Genomic DNA, 15,646 nt, shown 5'->3' on the forward strand with positions numbered 1-15,646 from the left:
GCACCAAGAGGTTTCGGAACCTACATAGCCAATATGATCGAGTGATCAGAGAGTTCAATCGTTTTGTCGAGGAGCACGCTTAGAGGCAGCACTGTTGGAATATGAAGCCAAAGTGATTCTAAAAGGAGTGTTCTAGGTGGTCTAGGTGTGGTTTTATAGTCTAGTGAGTCCTAGACATGCCATATGTCATATTGGGAGATATCTCCTAATGAAAGGGCTACATAGATCTTCCCTCTACAAAATCTACATAAAGATCCACTAATAAAACAAAACGTAGTCTATAAGCTATTCTTAGAGTACGTTGACGACGCCTAATTATGGAGTTTAGCGATGCAACTTGTAACTATGCAAGTCAAAAAAATAAAATTTGGAACTATAAATATTGAACAAGAAAGTAATTGCATGTTCATAGATGCAACATTAGGATACTTCTATCATGCACTGGCATTTGTGTGGTAAGCCTCAAAAAGCTATATGTGTAATCACCATTTGAGTCCTTGAAAAAAACGTGCCAAGCCACACGCTATTTGTATCCTAAGTAGGCTACAATGATGGTGTGTGGATCGGCATGTCTAGTAGTTCTATGAGCATTAACTCTATAGAACCCAAGGAAAAGATACTCCCCCTCAAAGACACAACAAGCTTTAATATAAAGGTCCATTTGGAATGAACCCATAGCAAAAAGAATAGCCTTTTTACACACGTGTAATAACCAAAAAATTAATATTTGAAAAAATAGAAGAAATAGCAACAAAAATTACAAAATATCTACCACTGGCCAAGTCAACTTGTGGTATTTCTGTCTTGAGGCATGTGATAATGTCTTTTATGGATTTTTCCTCATCATCATGGAGGTTCTCTGCTTTTAACCCCCCAATGCGTAAAATCGTTCTATTATGCACACTGAATTCTTGCTTTTTTATTTCCGTATAGAGATCAGTTTTATCTACTTTTTTACTAACATCAACAATCATCTCTCCTTTGATAGAACTTACTTGATTGGTGATCATTTCCTTAACTGTGGAGACAAATTGTGGTGCTAGTGGAGATACGTTGCATTTGTGTAGTACTTATGCCATAAATTCATGTTTTCCACTGCTCTCCATGTCTTGTACATTCCTTCCAAGAGCTGCAAGTTGGAGCTTGAGCTCTCGTACTTCTTGTTGCAAGTAATAAACTTGCTCCTGTGGGTCTAAAATGATCCTCCTCTTTGGTTACATCTTCACATAAGAGCAATGGTTGAGTAAGAGACCTTGCTGGCTGATGAGGTGAAGTCTTGACCTTGGGTTCCATGGTGGCTTGTGTGGATTAGGTGTCCCCTTACTTGGATTAACCCTCAGGTTGGGCTGGGGGCTCATCCCAACTTGAGGTTAGGGGTTAGGTTGGTTGGAATCAACAAGCTATTGAGGTGTGACTAGGTGACGACGAGCACACGGAGTGACATCCTATTGATGAATAGGAAACCACCCACACGAGTTGCGGGCTGAGGTGAGGCTAGATAGTTGAGTCTTCAGAGCAAGTAGGAGTGGTGAGGTGAGAGCTGGGAGTAGGTGGCTAAGGCGGGGAGCTGAGAGCTAGGAGAGATGAGCTTAGGCGACTGAGAGAGCTACGAGTTTGCAGAGATGAGATGCTGTGAGAGAGAGAGAGAGAGAGAGAGAGAGAGAGAGAGAGAGAGAGAGAGAGAGAGCATAAACATAAACATATAAATACATGGCACCTAACTTGATGGACTTTATGCCCATATAGTCACAACAAACATGGATATGCTCAAATGAATTTTCTCTTCTAAGCATAGGTTATCTGATGTCACACACACACACACCGTCACACAACCACCTCTCTCTCTCTCTCTCTCTAGAGCATAAACATAAACATATATATACATGGCACCTAACTTGATGGACTTTATGCCCATATAGTCACAACAAACCTGGATATGCTCAAATGCATTTTCTCTTCTAAGCATAGGTTATCCCCCGTCACACAACCACCTATCTCTCTCTCTCTCTCTCTCTCTCTCTCTCTCTCTCTCTTCCCCCCCCTTCATCTAAAACAAAACAAATTTAAGTGGACCAAACATGATAGTCACTTGAGTTTCTCAATAAATATGTTAAGTACAAAACGGAGAGGGCATGCACGTGTGTGTGTGCACGTGCACATGTGTGTGTGCATGTGCACGTGCATACATGCAATGTGCATGCATGCATGTATGTGTGTTGCCGCACATGGATCAATAAAACCTACTAGAACCTTCTCCCACACATAGTGATAATGCACCTCAATGTGCTTTGTTCTAGCATGACAGACTGGGTTATTTGCCAAGTGTATACTGCTCATGTTGTCACAATAAATGACAACTAGCCCATCTGTAGACTTATGCATATCATAAAGTAGCTTATGCAACCAAGCTACCTCACATGCAACCATTGCTGCACCCCTGTACTCAGCCTCTGTCTCAACAAGGTAACTATAGGCAGTTTCTTGCTGCTCCAAGCGATTGCAGCACTCCCAAAAGAGAACATGTATCCACTGGTAGATCGTCTATCAGAAATACTACCAGCCCAATCAGCATCAGTGTATCCATGCAACTGTATCTGAACCCCAGTCTCATAAACTAGTCCATACTGCAATGTGGACTTCAATACCTCAGTATGTGTCTAGCCGCATCCAAATGCAGTTTCCTTTGAGCCTGCATAAATTGACTTACCAACCCAATAGCATAGCTCAAATCGGCCACGTAATAGTCATATAAATCAAACTTCCTACTATGCATCTGTACATAGTAGGCTCTTCCAGAAGCTCACCTGCATCTGTGCTCAACTTTGCATTCTACTCCAAAGGAACTGAAATAGGCTTACAGTCTATCATGCCATATTTGGACAGCATGTCCAATCCATACTGCCTCTGTAAGAGCCATATCCCACTTGTGGATCTAATCACCTCAATGCCCAAGAAGTAAGGTAGCTCTCCCAAATCCTTCATCTCAAACTTCTGCTTCAATAGCATTTTTACATGAATGATATCTTCATCACTATCACCTATGATGATCAAATCATCAACATAAATGACAAGCAGCATAATACCTCTCTCTTTTTCTCACATAAAGTGAGAAATCTGCCTTGGAAATCTGAAAGTCGATAGTGACAAGATATTGTCCTATCTTGTCAGACCATGCTTTGGGTGCTTGCTTTAAGCCATACAAGGCTTTCTTCAATCTGCAAACAAACTCAGGATGAACAGCATGAACATAACCTAGTGGCTGCTCCATATAGACCTCTTCTTGAAAATCACCATGTAAGAAGGCATTCTTTACATCCATCTAATGTAAAGACCATCCCTTTGATGTAGCCATAGCAATGACTACTCTTATAGTTGCCATCTTTGCAACCGGACTGAATGTTTCTTCATAATCAATGCCATATGTCTGTGCATACCCCTTGACAACTAATCTTGCCTTGTATCTATTCACAGAACCATCTGCATTGTGCTTCACCTTATAAACCCACTTGCAGCCAATTGCATTCTTGTCTTTAGGCAAAGGTACCAATTCCCATGTAGCATTTGCTTCCAAGGCATCCATTTCTTCATCCATGGCTTTCTCCCATTTTTCTTTTCCCATGGCTTGCTCAAAAGAAGTGGGTTCTGGTTCATGTATCACTTTGACCATATAGGCATAGTGAATGGCTATAAATCCATCATATTTCAGCCTATCCACAGGATACCTAACTTTGATAGACCTGCGCAAAATAGCTCACTACTAGGTGCTCTCAAAACATCCCTTGTCTTCCTTACTCCAGGTGTAACAGAAGGAATACCCAACTCATCATCAAGGCTCTGTTCTGAGCCACTGGATTCACCATCCACATAAGAGTGACCTGCATTCACATCAACCATAAGCTGATCTACTTTCTATTTTCCTTTTCGTGATACTTGCATACCACTATCTACATTCCTTTGAGGAGATTCTCTTGATCTCAATCTCCTTGTCCATGGTGAAGTATGTGAATCACTGCTAGAGAACATTACAAGTCCACTAATATTTTGTGATTGTTGCTGTGAATTTTGTGTAGCATTACCATTTTGTGCATCTACATCATCAATCACATTTACTGGTTTATACCAGCTGCTCATCTCATCAAAAACAACATCTCTGCTTACTATAAACTTACGAGTAGAAGGGTTATAGCACCTATACCCTTTCTGCTATAGAGAATAACCAATAAAGATCCACTTCTCAGCTTTTGGATCCAACTTGGATCTCAACTCATTTGGCACATGAACATAGGCAATGCAACCAAAAACTTTCAAATGAGAATTATCTGGTTTCCTGCCAGCATACCTCTCCTCTGGCATCATGCCATGAATTGCTGCAGTGGGAGTCTTGTTCATTATGTAGACTACTGCAGCAACTGCTTCAGTCCAATAATAATCTAGCAAGTCTTTTTCGTTGAGCATGGCATGAGATACCTCTCCAATATGCCTATTTTTCCTTTCTGCAAGTCCATTTTGCTGTGGGGTATGACGGCATGAATATTACTGCTTTATGCCATGCTCCTATAGGAATTTTGCAAACTCGTTGAGAGGTACTCTCCCCCTCCATCTAACCTTAGGAATTTTATTTGCAAGCCTATTTCTTTTTCAACCATAGCTTCAAAAGCTTTGAAATGCCCAAACACTCACTTTTCTTTTTCATAAAATACACCCAAACCTTTCTGCTGTAGTCATCAATAAAAGTGACAAAATAATGACAACCTCCAATAGATGCAGCTTTAGTAGTCCACACATCAGAGTGGAATAATTCTAATGGCCTCTTACTCCCTTGAACATGTCTAGGAAATGGTTTCCTTGCCTGTTTTCCAAATTGACAGGCTTCACATACCCTATGCATTTCTACAACCTTGAACTTAGGCAATCCTGCAATAATATTTTGGGCCTGCATTAATTTAAGTCGCTGTACATTAACATGACCAATGCGTTTATGCCAGATATCAATATCTGCAACTACGCCGGTCCCATGTGCGTTTACATTGCTACACTCAATTTAGGCATGTCCACATCCAACGTAAACATCCTTCCCTTCTTCTTCCCTTTTGCTATCAAGTGACCTTTATTTTTCATATCCTCAACAAAGCATCCATGAGGATTAAATCTGACCTGCAAGCCCTACTCAACCATTTGACCAACAAAAACTAGGTTCTTGGTGATATTCGGGACATGAAATACATCAGACAGGTATTTCTTTTTCCTATCTTACATAGACAAAGGAATTTTACCAATCTGCCCAATAGGATGTGCAGTATCATCACTAGTCTCCACAAATCCTGGTCTTTCCATTTTCCTTGCATCCTGCATCCATTTTGCATGACTTGTCATGTGGTTTGACGCACCTGAGTCAACATACCACACATCATTGCTTTCTTCTGCACTTGTCACAAAATTGGTCATGTGCTGCACCATAAGCAAATGCTCATTTCTATCATCACCCTTTCTACTAGAGGATGCATAATTGCTTAGCTGCAATTTTCCAGTCATGATGTCATTCTACTTTTTGTAGCAGTCTTTAACCATATGACCCATTTTACCATAGTAGTAGCATTCAACATTGATGTTTGCATTTTGGCCTCTCTGCCATCCACCATGACCTCTTTGGCTCCCCCTGCCTCTAAGGTTACCACGTCCTCCTCCATAGGAATGGTTTTCTTTAGCGACCAAATGGGCCTTGTACCTAGGCACATCATCACCTGTGACCTTCATTTTGTATACCCATTTACATGGCAACGCTTTCTTTCCATGTGGCAAAGAAACCAAGTCGCAAGTCTTATTCTTCATAAGTGAACTCATCTCTGATTGCATAGCATACTCCCACTTGCGTTGATCCTCGTGCATCATAGCCTCTCTATAGCAAGAAGGCTCCCCACAATCAGTAAGCATCCCATAGTCTACCCCTAGAACAAACCTATCAGGCGGTCTAGACACTCTAGATGATCTTCTCAAGGGCATTTCAGCTTGCTGTCCCACCTGCATATCAGCCACATTTGGCTCATCATTTCCACCAATAGATGATCCATCATCTACCCTTGATTGTATACCTGTGGGAGTACTTGGTGGTACCATTTCTTGCACATTTGTTGCATGGACAGCTGAATTTGCTGCATATCTTGATTTCTGCCATGACCTCCAGATCGGCCTGCTCTACCTCTGCCTCTATCTCTTCCAGCATTTGTGTAGAAGACAGCTTCTTTTGAAGTTCCTCCTGAAGAAGATGCCCCACCATTTCTCTGCTCTTTAGAAATTAGAAGATCAATCAACTCCTCAAAATCAAAAAAATTTTCACGGATGGTAATGGATGTTTAGAATTGTGCATAATCCTTTCCTAGACCATTCAAGGTCACAGAAACTAAATCATCATCTTCCACTCACGACCCAATAGAAGCAAGTGCATCTGCAATCTTCTTCACCTTCATGTGGTAGTCATTGATGCTCATATTTTCTCTCTACACATTATGCAACTCCTACTTGAGCTGCATTTTCCTGGCTTGCGTATTTGTGCTATACATTTTTGTTAAAGTATCCCATGCCTCCTTCAGCGTGCTTGCATCTTGAATATGCACAATCATAGAATCTGAAATACTGATAAACAGCCAGCACATAACTTTTATGGCTCTCTCATGCCATCCTTTAAATGCCTGCAACTCCTGTTGATTGGGAACATTAGGAATAACTTGTTCTTGTTCAGCTCTAGTAATGAACTCCCAATAGCCTTTTCCCTTAAGGAAATTCGTTATGTAAACTTCCATGCTTGGAAGTTGTTCTTGTCAAGCTTTTTAGTGACAATCTGTGAAAGAGCATTAGACGCCATTACAGAACTCTGTAAAAATATTAAGTCACTGCAAAAAACACTTCTTTTGCCTCACAAGGGCAAATCTGCAAAACTGATATAAGTGGTATTTGACCACACAGTCACTTCCTAGTGACGATTTTGCATCAACAGGCAATAAGAATGATTCTATCACTCCCAATATCTCTGTGCATAAGCATACGATGCAATTTCTATGATAACTTTTCACCGACCTGCGGTCGCCTGCGGTCGCACAACAAAAACAAGGCGCTTTTATGAGTGCATGCGAAAAACTTCTGCCACCAAAACGGGCCCCAAAATGGCCTCGAATCAAAAAAATGATTTCACCAAGGGCTTCACCCAGTCCCGTAGCATATACTGCCCTCTCGCCACACCACGAAGGGCATCCCAATCAGTGCACTCTTGCACTTTCCGATTGTGCTACCTGCAGAGATTTGCTCCGAAACTCGAAAAAAAAGGAAAGCGACACTGATCCTCTTACTAGGACACCGTGAACTTGGTTTACTTTCTTGAGCTCCTTACTGCAAACCAAGCTTTGATACCATGTGAAGAGAGTGGGAGAGAAGGAAGGAGTCTCACTTGTGGCTTTCTCACATACACAATGGGGGAATATACACAAAGGTGGAGATTGAAAACAGTTTTTCTCTTCTTAGTTGTGAAAGCCAAAAGAACTCTAAGTACAAAAGAATAGGTAAACCCTATATGTGGGTCTCAAACCAAACTCAGCTAACTAAGGTGGCATACTAACTGAGCCACTAACTAGAGTGCATAAAGATAGCTGTCATCCAGCTATTATTCATGGGCAGTGTATCAACTGCATCTATAGCTAACAAGTCGGTGACATAAATGCACAACGGTCACCTTGGCATATCACGAGTCACTTCGATATCTCAACATAGATCACTATTAGTGGATTCAATCAAGGAAGAATACTCACCAGCTTTGATCCAAAGTCTCCTTGGCTATGCTATACTATACCCAAAAAGCGAAGGCTTTAGCCTCTTTCTCCTCACATTCATCATCTATAGTAATTAGTGGATTCACAGTCAGGGAAGAGCACTCATCACTAGTAGCTTCTTATTTCTTTAATGTTCATTGGCTCTAGCTACAAATGTTATTTTGAATCCATCTTTTGTGATCTCATAAAGTTTAATGTTCATTGGCTCTAGCTATAAATGTTATTTTGAATCCATCTTTCGTGATCTCATAAAGTGAAGTTTATAGTTTTGAATCTTGAAAAGCACCAACCCTCCAAAGCCAAGTCATCCCAAAATAATTGAATATCCCTTTTCGCCTACTTTGGTAGGAATACTTGAAAAGTAGAAGCAATAATAACATCACATTGGTGTGACACCCCTAATTGAATTCCCATAGGTATGCAATAGGGTTATCCCCTCCTTTTCATAAAAGACAGGTATTACCATTAAGAGATCTCTAAATCTAATCTTGAATAGCCTTTCTTCACTAAAATCTCTTGGAGAAAAAGCCTATGAAGGGCTCACCAAATCTCATATACTATCCTTGAGATACCAGTTCATAACCTCTAGCTTGTGTAACCTAGAACCTTCAGCTTGTATGACCTAGAATGCAGGAAATTAAAAGGACATATATTTAGTTGTATCTAAAAGCACATATTACAACAGTGACAGAAAGCTCATATGTTCAACCAATTCCTTAGAGAAATTTGAGAGTGCTCTCAATGAAAGCAAGAACGAAAGAGGGAGAGATAGAAACATAGAGCCACACAAGTTTTGGTGGGTGTAGAACCACCCTAATCTTCTTTTTCATTCATTTATATATGTGTTTGAGTATTGTACATAACCGGGGTAAAGACACAATGACCTTTAACCCCCACAACCTCCCACTTAAAGGACAATGTGCCTTCAAGGGGGAACAACTAGTGAGCATACTATCCAATGCCCATCAATACACGACAATACTCAAACCACTGACTAGGTAGACTCTTCGTCAGCATATCTGTAGGGTTATCATCTGTATGAACCTTGAAAAGCTCTATGCACTTGTCCTCAAGTACCTCCCTGACGAAATGGTACCTGACCTCAATGTGTTTGGTCTTTGCATGAAAGACCGGATTTCGTGCTAGCTGAATAGCACTCATGGAATCACTATGCAATGTCGGTACACTTGTATGAATCCCCAAATCTCCCACTAGCTGATCAAGCCATATAGCCTCCTTGCAACCCTCTGTGGCTGCAACATACTCAGCCTCTGTGGTAGACAAAGCAACACACTTCTGTGTGCGAGACATCCACGACACTGCACCACCTGCAAAGGTGAACACATAACCAAAAGTGGATCTCCTACTATCCACATGCCCTACATAGTCTGAATTTGTGTACCCAAGTACACGCATTTCCCTCTACCAAAGCAAATGCACATCTCCTTGGTACCCTTCATGTACCTCATGATGCACTTAACTGCCTCCCAATTCCTCTTTCCTGGATTAGCCATATACCAGCTAACAACTCCCACTGGAAATGCAATGTCTGGTCTAGTAGCTATCATAGCATACATAAGACTCCCAACTGCTGATGCATAAGGAACCTTGGCCATCATGGCCCTTTCTTCATCTGATTTGGGACTATCTGTATGACTCAATTTCACATATGGAGGCAATGGAGTACTCACTGCCTTCCCCCCCTCCATATTGAAACACTACAATACTTTTGTAATATACTCTTTTTGTGAAAGCCAAAGGAGTTTCCTACTCCGATCATGCGTGATGAGCATACCAAGAATATGACCTACAAGTCCCAAATCCTTCATATCAAAGGCCTCATGCAACTTGGCCTTTAATGCATCTAGCTCATAAGTATTCTTACTAGCCAATAGCATATCATCCACATATAGTGCCAAGATTATCAGGCTATTATCCTTAGCCCTTTTAGTGTAGAGGCAATGATCAATTTCACTCCTTCTAAAACCCTGGGACCGAATGAAAGCATCAAACTTCTGATACCATTCTCTAGGTGCTTTTTGTGAAAGCCAAAGGAGTTTCCTACTCCGATCATGCGTGATGAGCATACCAAGAATATGACCTACAAGTCCCAAATCCTTCATATCAAAGGCCTCATGCAACTTGGCCTTTAATGCATCTAGCTCATAAGTATTCTTACTAGCCAATAGCATATCATCCACATATAGTGCCAAGATTATCAGGCTATTATCCTTAGCCCTTTTAGTGTAGAGGCAATGATCAATTTCACTCCTTCTAAAACCCTGGGACCGAATGAAAGCATCAAACTTCTGATACCATTCTCTAGGTGCTTGCTTAAGACCATAGAGGCTCTTCAGCTTGCAAACTAAATGCTCTTTGCCCTTTTCTTCAAAGCCTTCTTGCTGCACCATGTAAATTTCCTCATGCAAATCCCCATGCAAGAAAGCTGTCTTGACATCCATCTGCATAAGCTCCATATCCTCTGTTGCCACTAGTCCAAGCATGCATCTAAGTGTGGTCATCTTCACAACCAAAGAGAATATCTCATTAAAGTCCACACCCTTCTCTTGCTTGAACCCTTTAGCAACCAAACGGGCCTTGTACCTAGGCACATCATCACCTGTGACCTTCATCTTGTAGACCCATTTACATGGCAATGCTTTCTTTCCATGTGACAAAGAAACCAAGTCCCAAGTCTTATTCTTCATAAGTGAACTCATCTCTGATTGCATAGCATAGTCCCACTTGCATTGATCCTCACGCATCATAGCCTCTCTATAGCAAGAAGGCTCCCCGCAATCAGTAAGCATCACATAGTCTACTCCTGGAACAAACCTATCAAGCGGTCTAGACACTCTAGATAATCTTCTCAAGGGCATTTCAGCTTGCTGTCCCACCTGCATATCAGCCACATTTAGCTCATCATTTCCACTAATAGATGATCCATCATCTACCCTTGATTGTATACCTGTGGGAGTACTTGGTGGTACCATTTCTTGCACATTTGGTGCATGGACAACTTGCTTTCTATCAACATATGCAGGTGGATTCATATCCTGGAAAGTGATTCTCCTCATTTCCACATCCCTCATGGGTGCCTTATGCATCTTCTTCTCATTGAAGACCACATCATGTCTGCGTATGATCTTCTTTGCTTCTGGATCCCAGAGATGATAACCCATCTCTCCACTTTCACCATAACTAAAAAAGATGCATTTCTTAGACTTAGGATCTAGCTTCTTTCAAAGCTCTTTTGGCACATGTGCATATGCCTCACACCCAAATATATGCAAATGAGAGTAAGAGGGCTTCTTGCCACTCCATGCCTCTTCAGGAATACCACCATCCAAACTCTTACTAGGTGATCTATTGATCACATGCACTACAGTCTTCATTGCCTCAGCCCAAAAACCACCAGAAAGACTTGCATTGGAAAGCATGCATTGCAAACTTTCTTGAATGGTACGGTTCATCTTTTCTGCAACTGGATTTTGCTCTGGAGTATGAGGGGATGTGAGCTCCCTCTTAATCCCACGTGTATCACAGAAATGCTGAAAGTCATGAGAGAGATACTCTCCACCATTGTTAGTCCATAGGCATTTAAGCGTTCTACCAAAAGAACAAAAGAGAAAGAGACCCAAAAGAGGTGTGAAAAACCGAAATGCAACATTACGTTATTATGAGCTCAGTAAGGGTGGCTCTAGAGAGGGAGGGGGACAATGGATTTCAAAATCAAATCACAAATGGGATATAAGCATATATGATATCATGCGTGGGTTTTGTGAAGTGCTAATCAGTGGTACCGTCACGACCCTCGGAATCCTCTTCATCTGCATCTTCTTTGTTATCCTTTTTCGTGTCTTCATTCACCGTAGGTTTTGCGTCCTGGTCCTTATCCTTATCATTGATCACCTCAAACGTTATCTTTAGGTCCGTTTGTTTCTCCATGTTTTCCTCACGATTCATGCCCTGCTTCCCCTTCTTCTCCCTCCCGGGCCCCCTCCCCTTCTCCTGAAGAAATGCCTCCGCCGATGAAAACCCCATAGAAGCCGTCTGCACCCGCTCCTGCTGCGTTGATGTGTGCAAAACCTTGCCTTTAACGTTTTCAATGGCAACGTCCTCCTCGCCAATATTTGCCTCGCCGTCATATTCTGCGTTACCAAGATGCAAAGAAAGAATTAAAATGGATCAAATAGATCGGATTCGAGTTCCTAGCCACGGTATGATTGGATTGGATTTTGGACTCGGCGGGTGTACGTGTTCTGTGTGTGTGTGCTGAGGTCTCTACTGATTTTTTGGCAGGTACGTGAGAGCCACCTGATGAAGCTTCGTTGAGATTCCGTCCTTGGACCCCGCGGATGCTCAATGCCAGGACTATTAGCACCACCATTCCTATCGAGAGGAGCCATGGCAGACGCGCACCAAGTAGTGTAGCCATTCAGCAATGAGAAACTGATCGGTGCAATTTGCTTGATGCCTTGGAGGTGCTTGTGAGGCTTTATTTATTTACGTGCATTCCCGGGTTGGAAACTGCCATACACAATGCTGGTACACCCATAAGATAGAGTTTCGTACCCAACGGCTATCCGATTACTTGTCTATAGGTTTGGAAATATGCAGGTGGGAGCTGGGCAAAGAAACCAGACGAACAGCAAACAGCAACGATGAGCATTTGGTCTTCTTAAAGATAGGTAGAAGCCAAAACCGCAGCTGTCATCGGCAAGATTAATTTTCACTCCTCACGCCCTGAAATTGGACTCCATAACACACATTCAGCCCATGATCACCATTGCGAGTTTTTGTAAAATTGTATCACACAGCAGTCACGACTTTGAATCTGCGTCCTCCACACAACCTTACAGAATAATCTTGGAGAGAGATTGTCACTATACGTCACCAATTACCTATGCCTATTTTGTGGCATCTAGCAATGTGAAGATTAATTTGTCTTTTCTTGCTTCGAAGGTGCTGAGCTTTCAATCAGCAACGTCAATTCGCAGAAGTAAACGACTCAATCGTCCTAGACCATGCGCACACGTTTACTGTAAGATTGCTCTGGATTTACGACAAAGTGATGCGTCATAAACAACCATCATTCGGTTCCTAGCTGAATCATCCGACCTAACAAAGCAAACTTGATGTTGGTTTGTTTGCAGTTGCACTCGCCACTATGTATTGCCTCACCCATGACGTTCCTCCCAATTTAAATTCATAGGTTCTTAAATTCCACATTATAAACTAGGGCGACCTAGGGTGCTTGAAGCACTCTAGGATGAATGTGCATATTAAAGCAAAGTCATGCATTGCAGCACAAAAGTAACCAACCATCTGAATGTTGATTTAAAAAAAAATAAAAATAAAAAGAAAAATTGAAAGTGGTTTACTCTTCTTCTATCTATTCTATTAAGGAGGGAGGAGGAGGGAGGATAGCCACGTGTCGACGAGGTGGGAGCGCCACGTGTCGACGAGGTGGGAGGCGTCTTGGCGGCGAGCTGGGAGGCTGGGAGGCGCGCCTTCATCAATGGCTTCAATGCAAGAATACTGCGCCGTCGTCGTCACCGCCGCCGCGCCGCTCCATGGCTGGCTCCTTCGTCTCCACGCCAACCTGCGTCTCCTTCGTCTCCACGCCAACCTGCGTCTCCTGCGTCTCCTTCGTCTGCGTCTCCTTCGTCTCCACGTCCAACGACCTCGCCAACCTGCGTCTCCTCCACGTCGTGCGACTCCAGCCACCTCCAGCTCCATCGCCACCTACCGCCAGGTTCCATCGCCACCTGCATCAGACAGCGGGACAGGATCTCAAGAGGCAGAAGAAGCCGAACGATCACCATCGAGGTTTGTTCGGAAATCACCTAATCCTCCACGAAAACATATTTCAGATCCTGATCAATATTCAAGTGAGGCAGACGACCCTCCTACCAAAGCATTGGAGAATAGTGCAGCTGCCCAACATCCCAGGCCCAAGTCGAACTTCCATCGCAGGTCACCCATTGGACCCGTCACAACGACATCACCAAACCAAGCAGCGAAAGCTTCAGTCCTTGAGTCCCAGAGCGGCAACAGCTTGGAAGTCAATCCACCAACTGAATTGTTGTTGCGTGGAGATGAAGCTCCCGAGAATGTGGATGGGGCAGAGGAGAGTGTGAAATCTTCGAATGCTCAAGCTCAATCTGAACCCCCTCCTCTTGGTTTACTTTCTCGATCTGAACTTGGCAAATGTAAGTTGCCAGAGCTCAAGAGCATTGCCAAGTCCAGGGGCATCAAAGGGTATTCCAAGCTGAAGAAGAGGGAGCTTTTGGATCTTCTCAAAGGGTACTTCAAACAACAGAAGCGCTCTTCCAAGCTTGAGGGGGAGCTTCTGAATAAGAAGGGGGAGGACCTCTGATCAATCGCCCACGTTCTGATCTCATTAGCGTATGAAAGCTGTGAGGGCCTGAGCATTGCCAAGGTTTGGAGGCATCAAAGGCAGATTTCTTAGTTAGCTGTTGTGTTCATTACACTGTCAGAGTGCTTGATGTAATTTAGCTTAGCTCTTTGGAGTTGACCCATCGCTTGATTTCTTTTGATTGTGGAGAAATTGAGCTCATGCATTGTCTTATTTTAGATAGTGTATGACACGATCGAGTTGCAGGGTTTTGCAGTCTCTCAGAGGGTTCTCCAAGAGCCCCTTTGAGAGGGTTTTGCATTCTCTGATAGGGTTTTCCGAAGATTATCATATGACCTTGCATGTAGACACATATGCTACACCCTCCTTTCCCTTCAAGTAATTAACTGTATCAGTCTACCTTATATCACATATAGTCATATGATTCACTTCCTATAGCCATTGTTGTATGTTATTGGAGCACCCAACATTAGTCCATTCGTTCTAACTAGACACATTAAGTACATTAAATTATTTCCTGTATTTCCTTGCTGCCAATACCGGCGAATTTCTTGATTAAAAACCATCTTGAGGGATGATCCAATGCAAGAGAAAGATAAGTGGAAGAGGGGGGAGAATTGCACATGCTTAAAAACCATCTTGAGGGATGATCCAATGCAAGAGAAAGATAAGTGGAAGAGGGGGGAGAGAGAGAGAGAGAGAGAGAGAGAGAGAGAGAGAGAGAGAGATTATATGTGTGTGTGAGAGAGAGAGTGTGTGTTTGTGTGTGTGTGTGTGTGGGGGGGGGGGTGTATGTCATTACGTATTTCTATGAGAGAGAGAGAGAGAGAGAGAGAGATGTACAGTTCGCTTAGCTTTACTTTTGTTTTGGGTTGTTTTTCTTGCAGGTGCTTCATTTTATTGTTGGACTAGCACTAGCTTCTCTCCACAACTTTTGTTTATCCAGGTAGGTGATCACTTTTTTTTGTGTGTGTGTGTGTGTGTGTATGTGTGTTTGCATCTTAAACATTTTCAAAATCATTGAAACCATTCTGATCTTATAATTCATGAATTCTCTGTTACATTCATGAAACCATTCTGATCGTAATTCGTGGATGCTTAGATTCTTGGGAGGGGAAAATTAAACTAAGAACCATCTTTTTTCAAAAAGATAATGGAGGAGAGAGAGAGAGAGAGAGAGAGAGAGATTTAGAAGCTACATTTTTAAAATCATCCAAATCATTATGATGTTATAGTTTCTAGATGATTATATTATTGAGACGGAAGAACTAACAGATAATGGAGGCGAGAGAGAGAGAGAGAGAGAGGGAGAGAGAGAGAGGGAAAATATAATGGTGGACAAAAGTGAATTAAGTTAGTATATTAGTTAGAGACAAGGCGATGATGGGGTTGGAGCAGTAATCATTAAATGTAATTGTATCTTTCGTAGGGGCATCTTGATGACCTG

At 42.3% G+C, this 15,646-nt stretch overlaps 2 protein-coding genes across 2 annotated transcripts; one reads left to right on the top strand and one right to left on the bottom strand.

Moving 5' to 3' along the window:
- Nucleotides 1–11,606: 11,606 nt before the first annotated feature.
- LOC147898193 (uncharacterized) lies at nucleotides 11,607–12,302 on the bottom strand. The gene is made up of 2 exons (XM_087378866.1): nucleotides 12,135–12,302; nucleotides 11,607–11,968 (listed from the first exon to the last, which is right to left on the bottom strand). The coding sequence occupies exons 1-2, from the start codon at nucleotides 12,253–12,255 to the stop codon at nucleotides 11,607–11,609; spliced, it is 483 nt and encodes a 160-aa protein (XP_087234992.1). The 5' UTR covers nucleotides 12,256–12,302.
- A 1,036-nt stretch (nucleotides 12,303–13,338) lies between these two features.
- LOC147898194 (uncharacterized) lies at nucleotides 13,339–14,516 on the top strand. The gene has a single exon (XM_087378867.1). The coding sequence runs from the start codon at nucleotides 13,339–13,341 to the stop codon at nucleotides 14,197–14,199; it is 861 nt and encodes a 286-aa protein (XP_087234993.1). The 3' UTR covers nucleotides 14,200–14,516.
- The last annotated feature ends 1,130 nt before the right edge of the window (nucleotides 14,517–15,646 follow it).

Source organism: Dipteris shenzhenensis, chromosome 9 (assembly GCF_047967505.1).
Source record: "Dipteris shenzhenensis isolate YYH24624 ecotype China chromosome 9, Dip_SZ_1.0, whole genome shotgun sequence".
Classification (NCBI taxonomy): Eukaryota; Viridiplantae; Streptophyta; class Polypodiopsida; order Gleicheniales; family Dipteridaceae; genus Dipteris; species Dipteris shenzhenensis.

What these genes read in the sequence shown, in the direction of transcription:
- LOC147898194 (XM_087378867.1), top strand. Translation starts at nt 13,339, where the DNA reads ATGGCTTCAATGCAAGAATACTGCGCCGTCGTCGTCACCGCCGCCGCG.
- LOC147898193 (XM_087378866.1), bottom strand. Translation starts at nt 12,255, where the DNA reads ATGGCTACACTACTTGGTGCGCGTCTGCCATGGCTCCTCTCGATAGGA. An exon ending in TCTCAACGAAGCTTCATCAG is followed by an intron (nt 11,969 to 12,134) that starts GTGGCTCTCACG and finishes TTGGTAACGCAG; the next exon opens with AATATGACGGCGAGGCAAAT.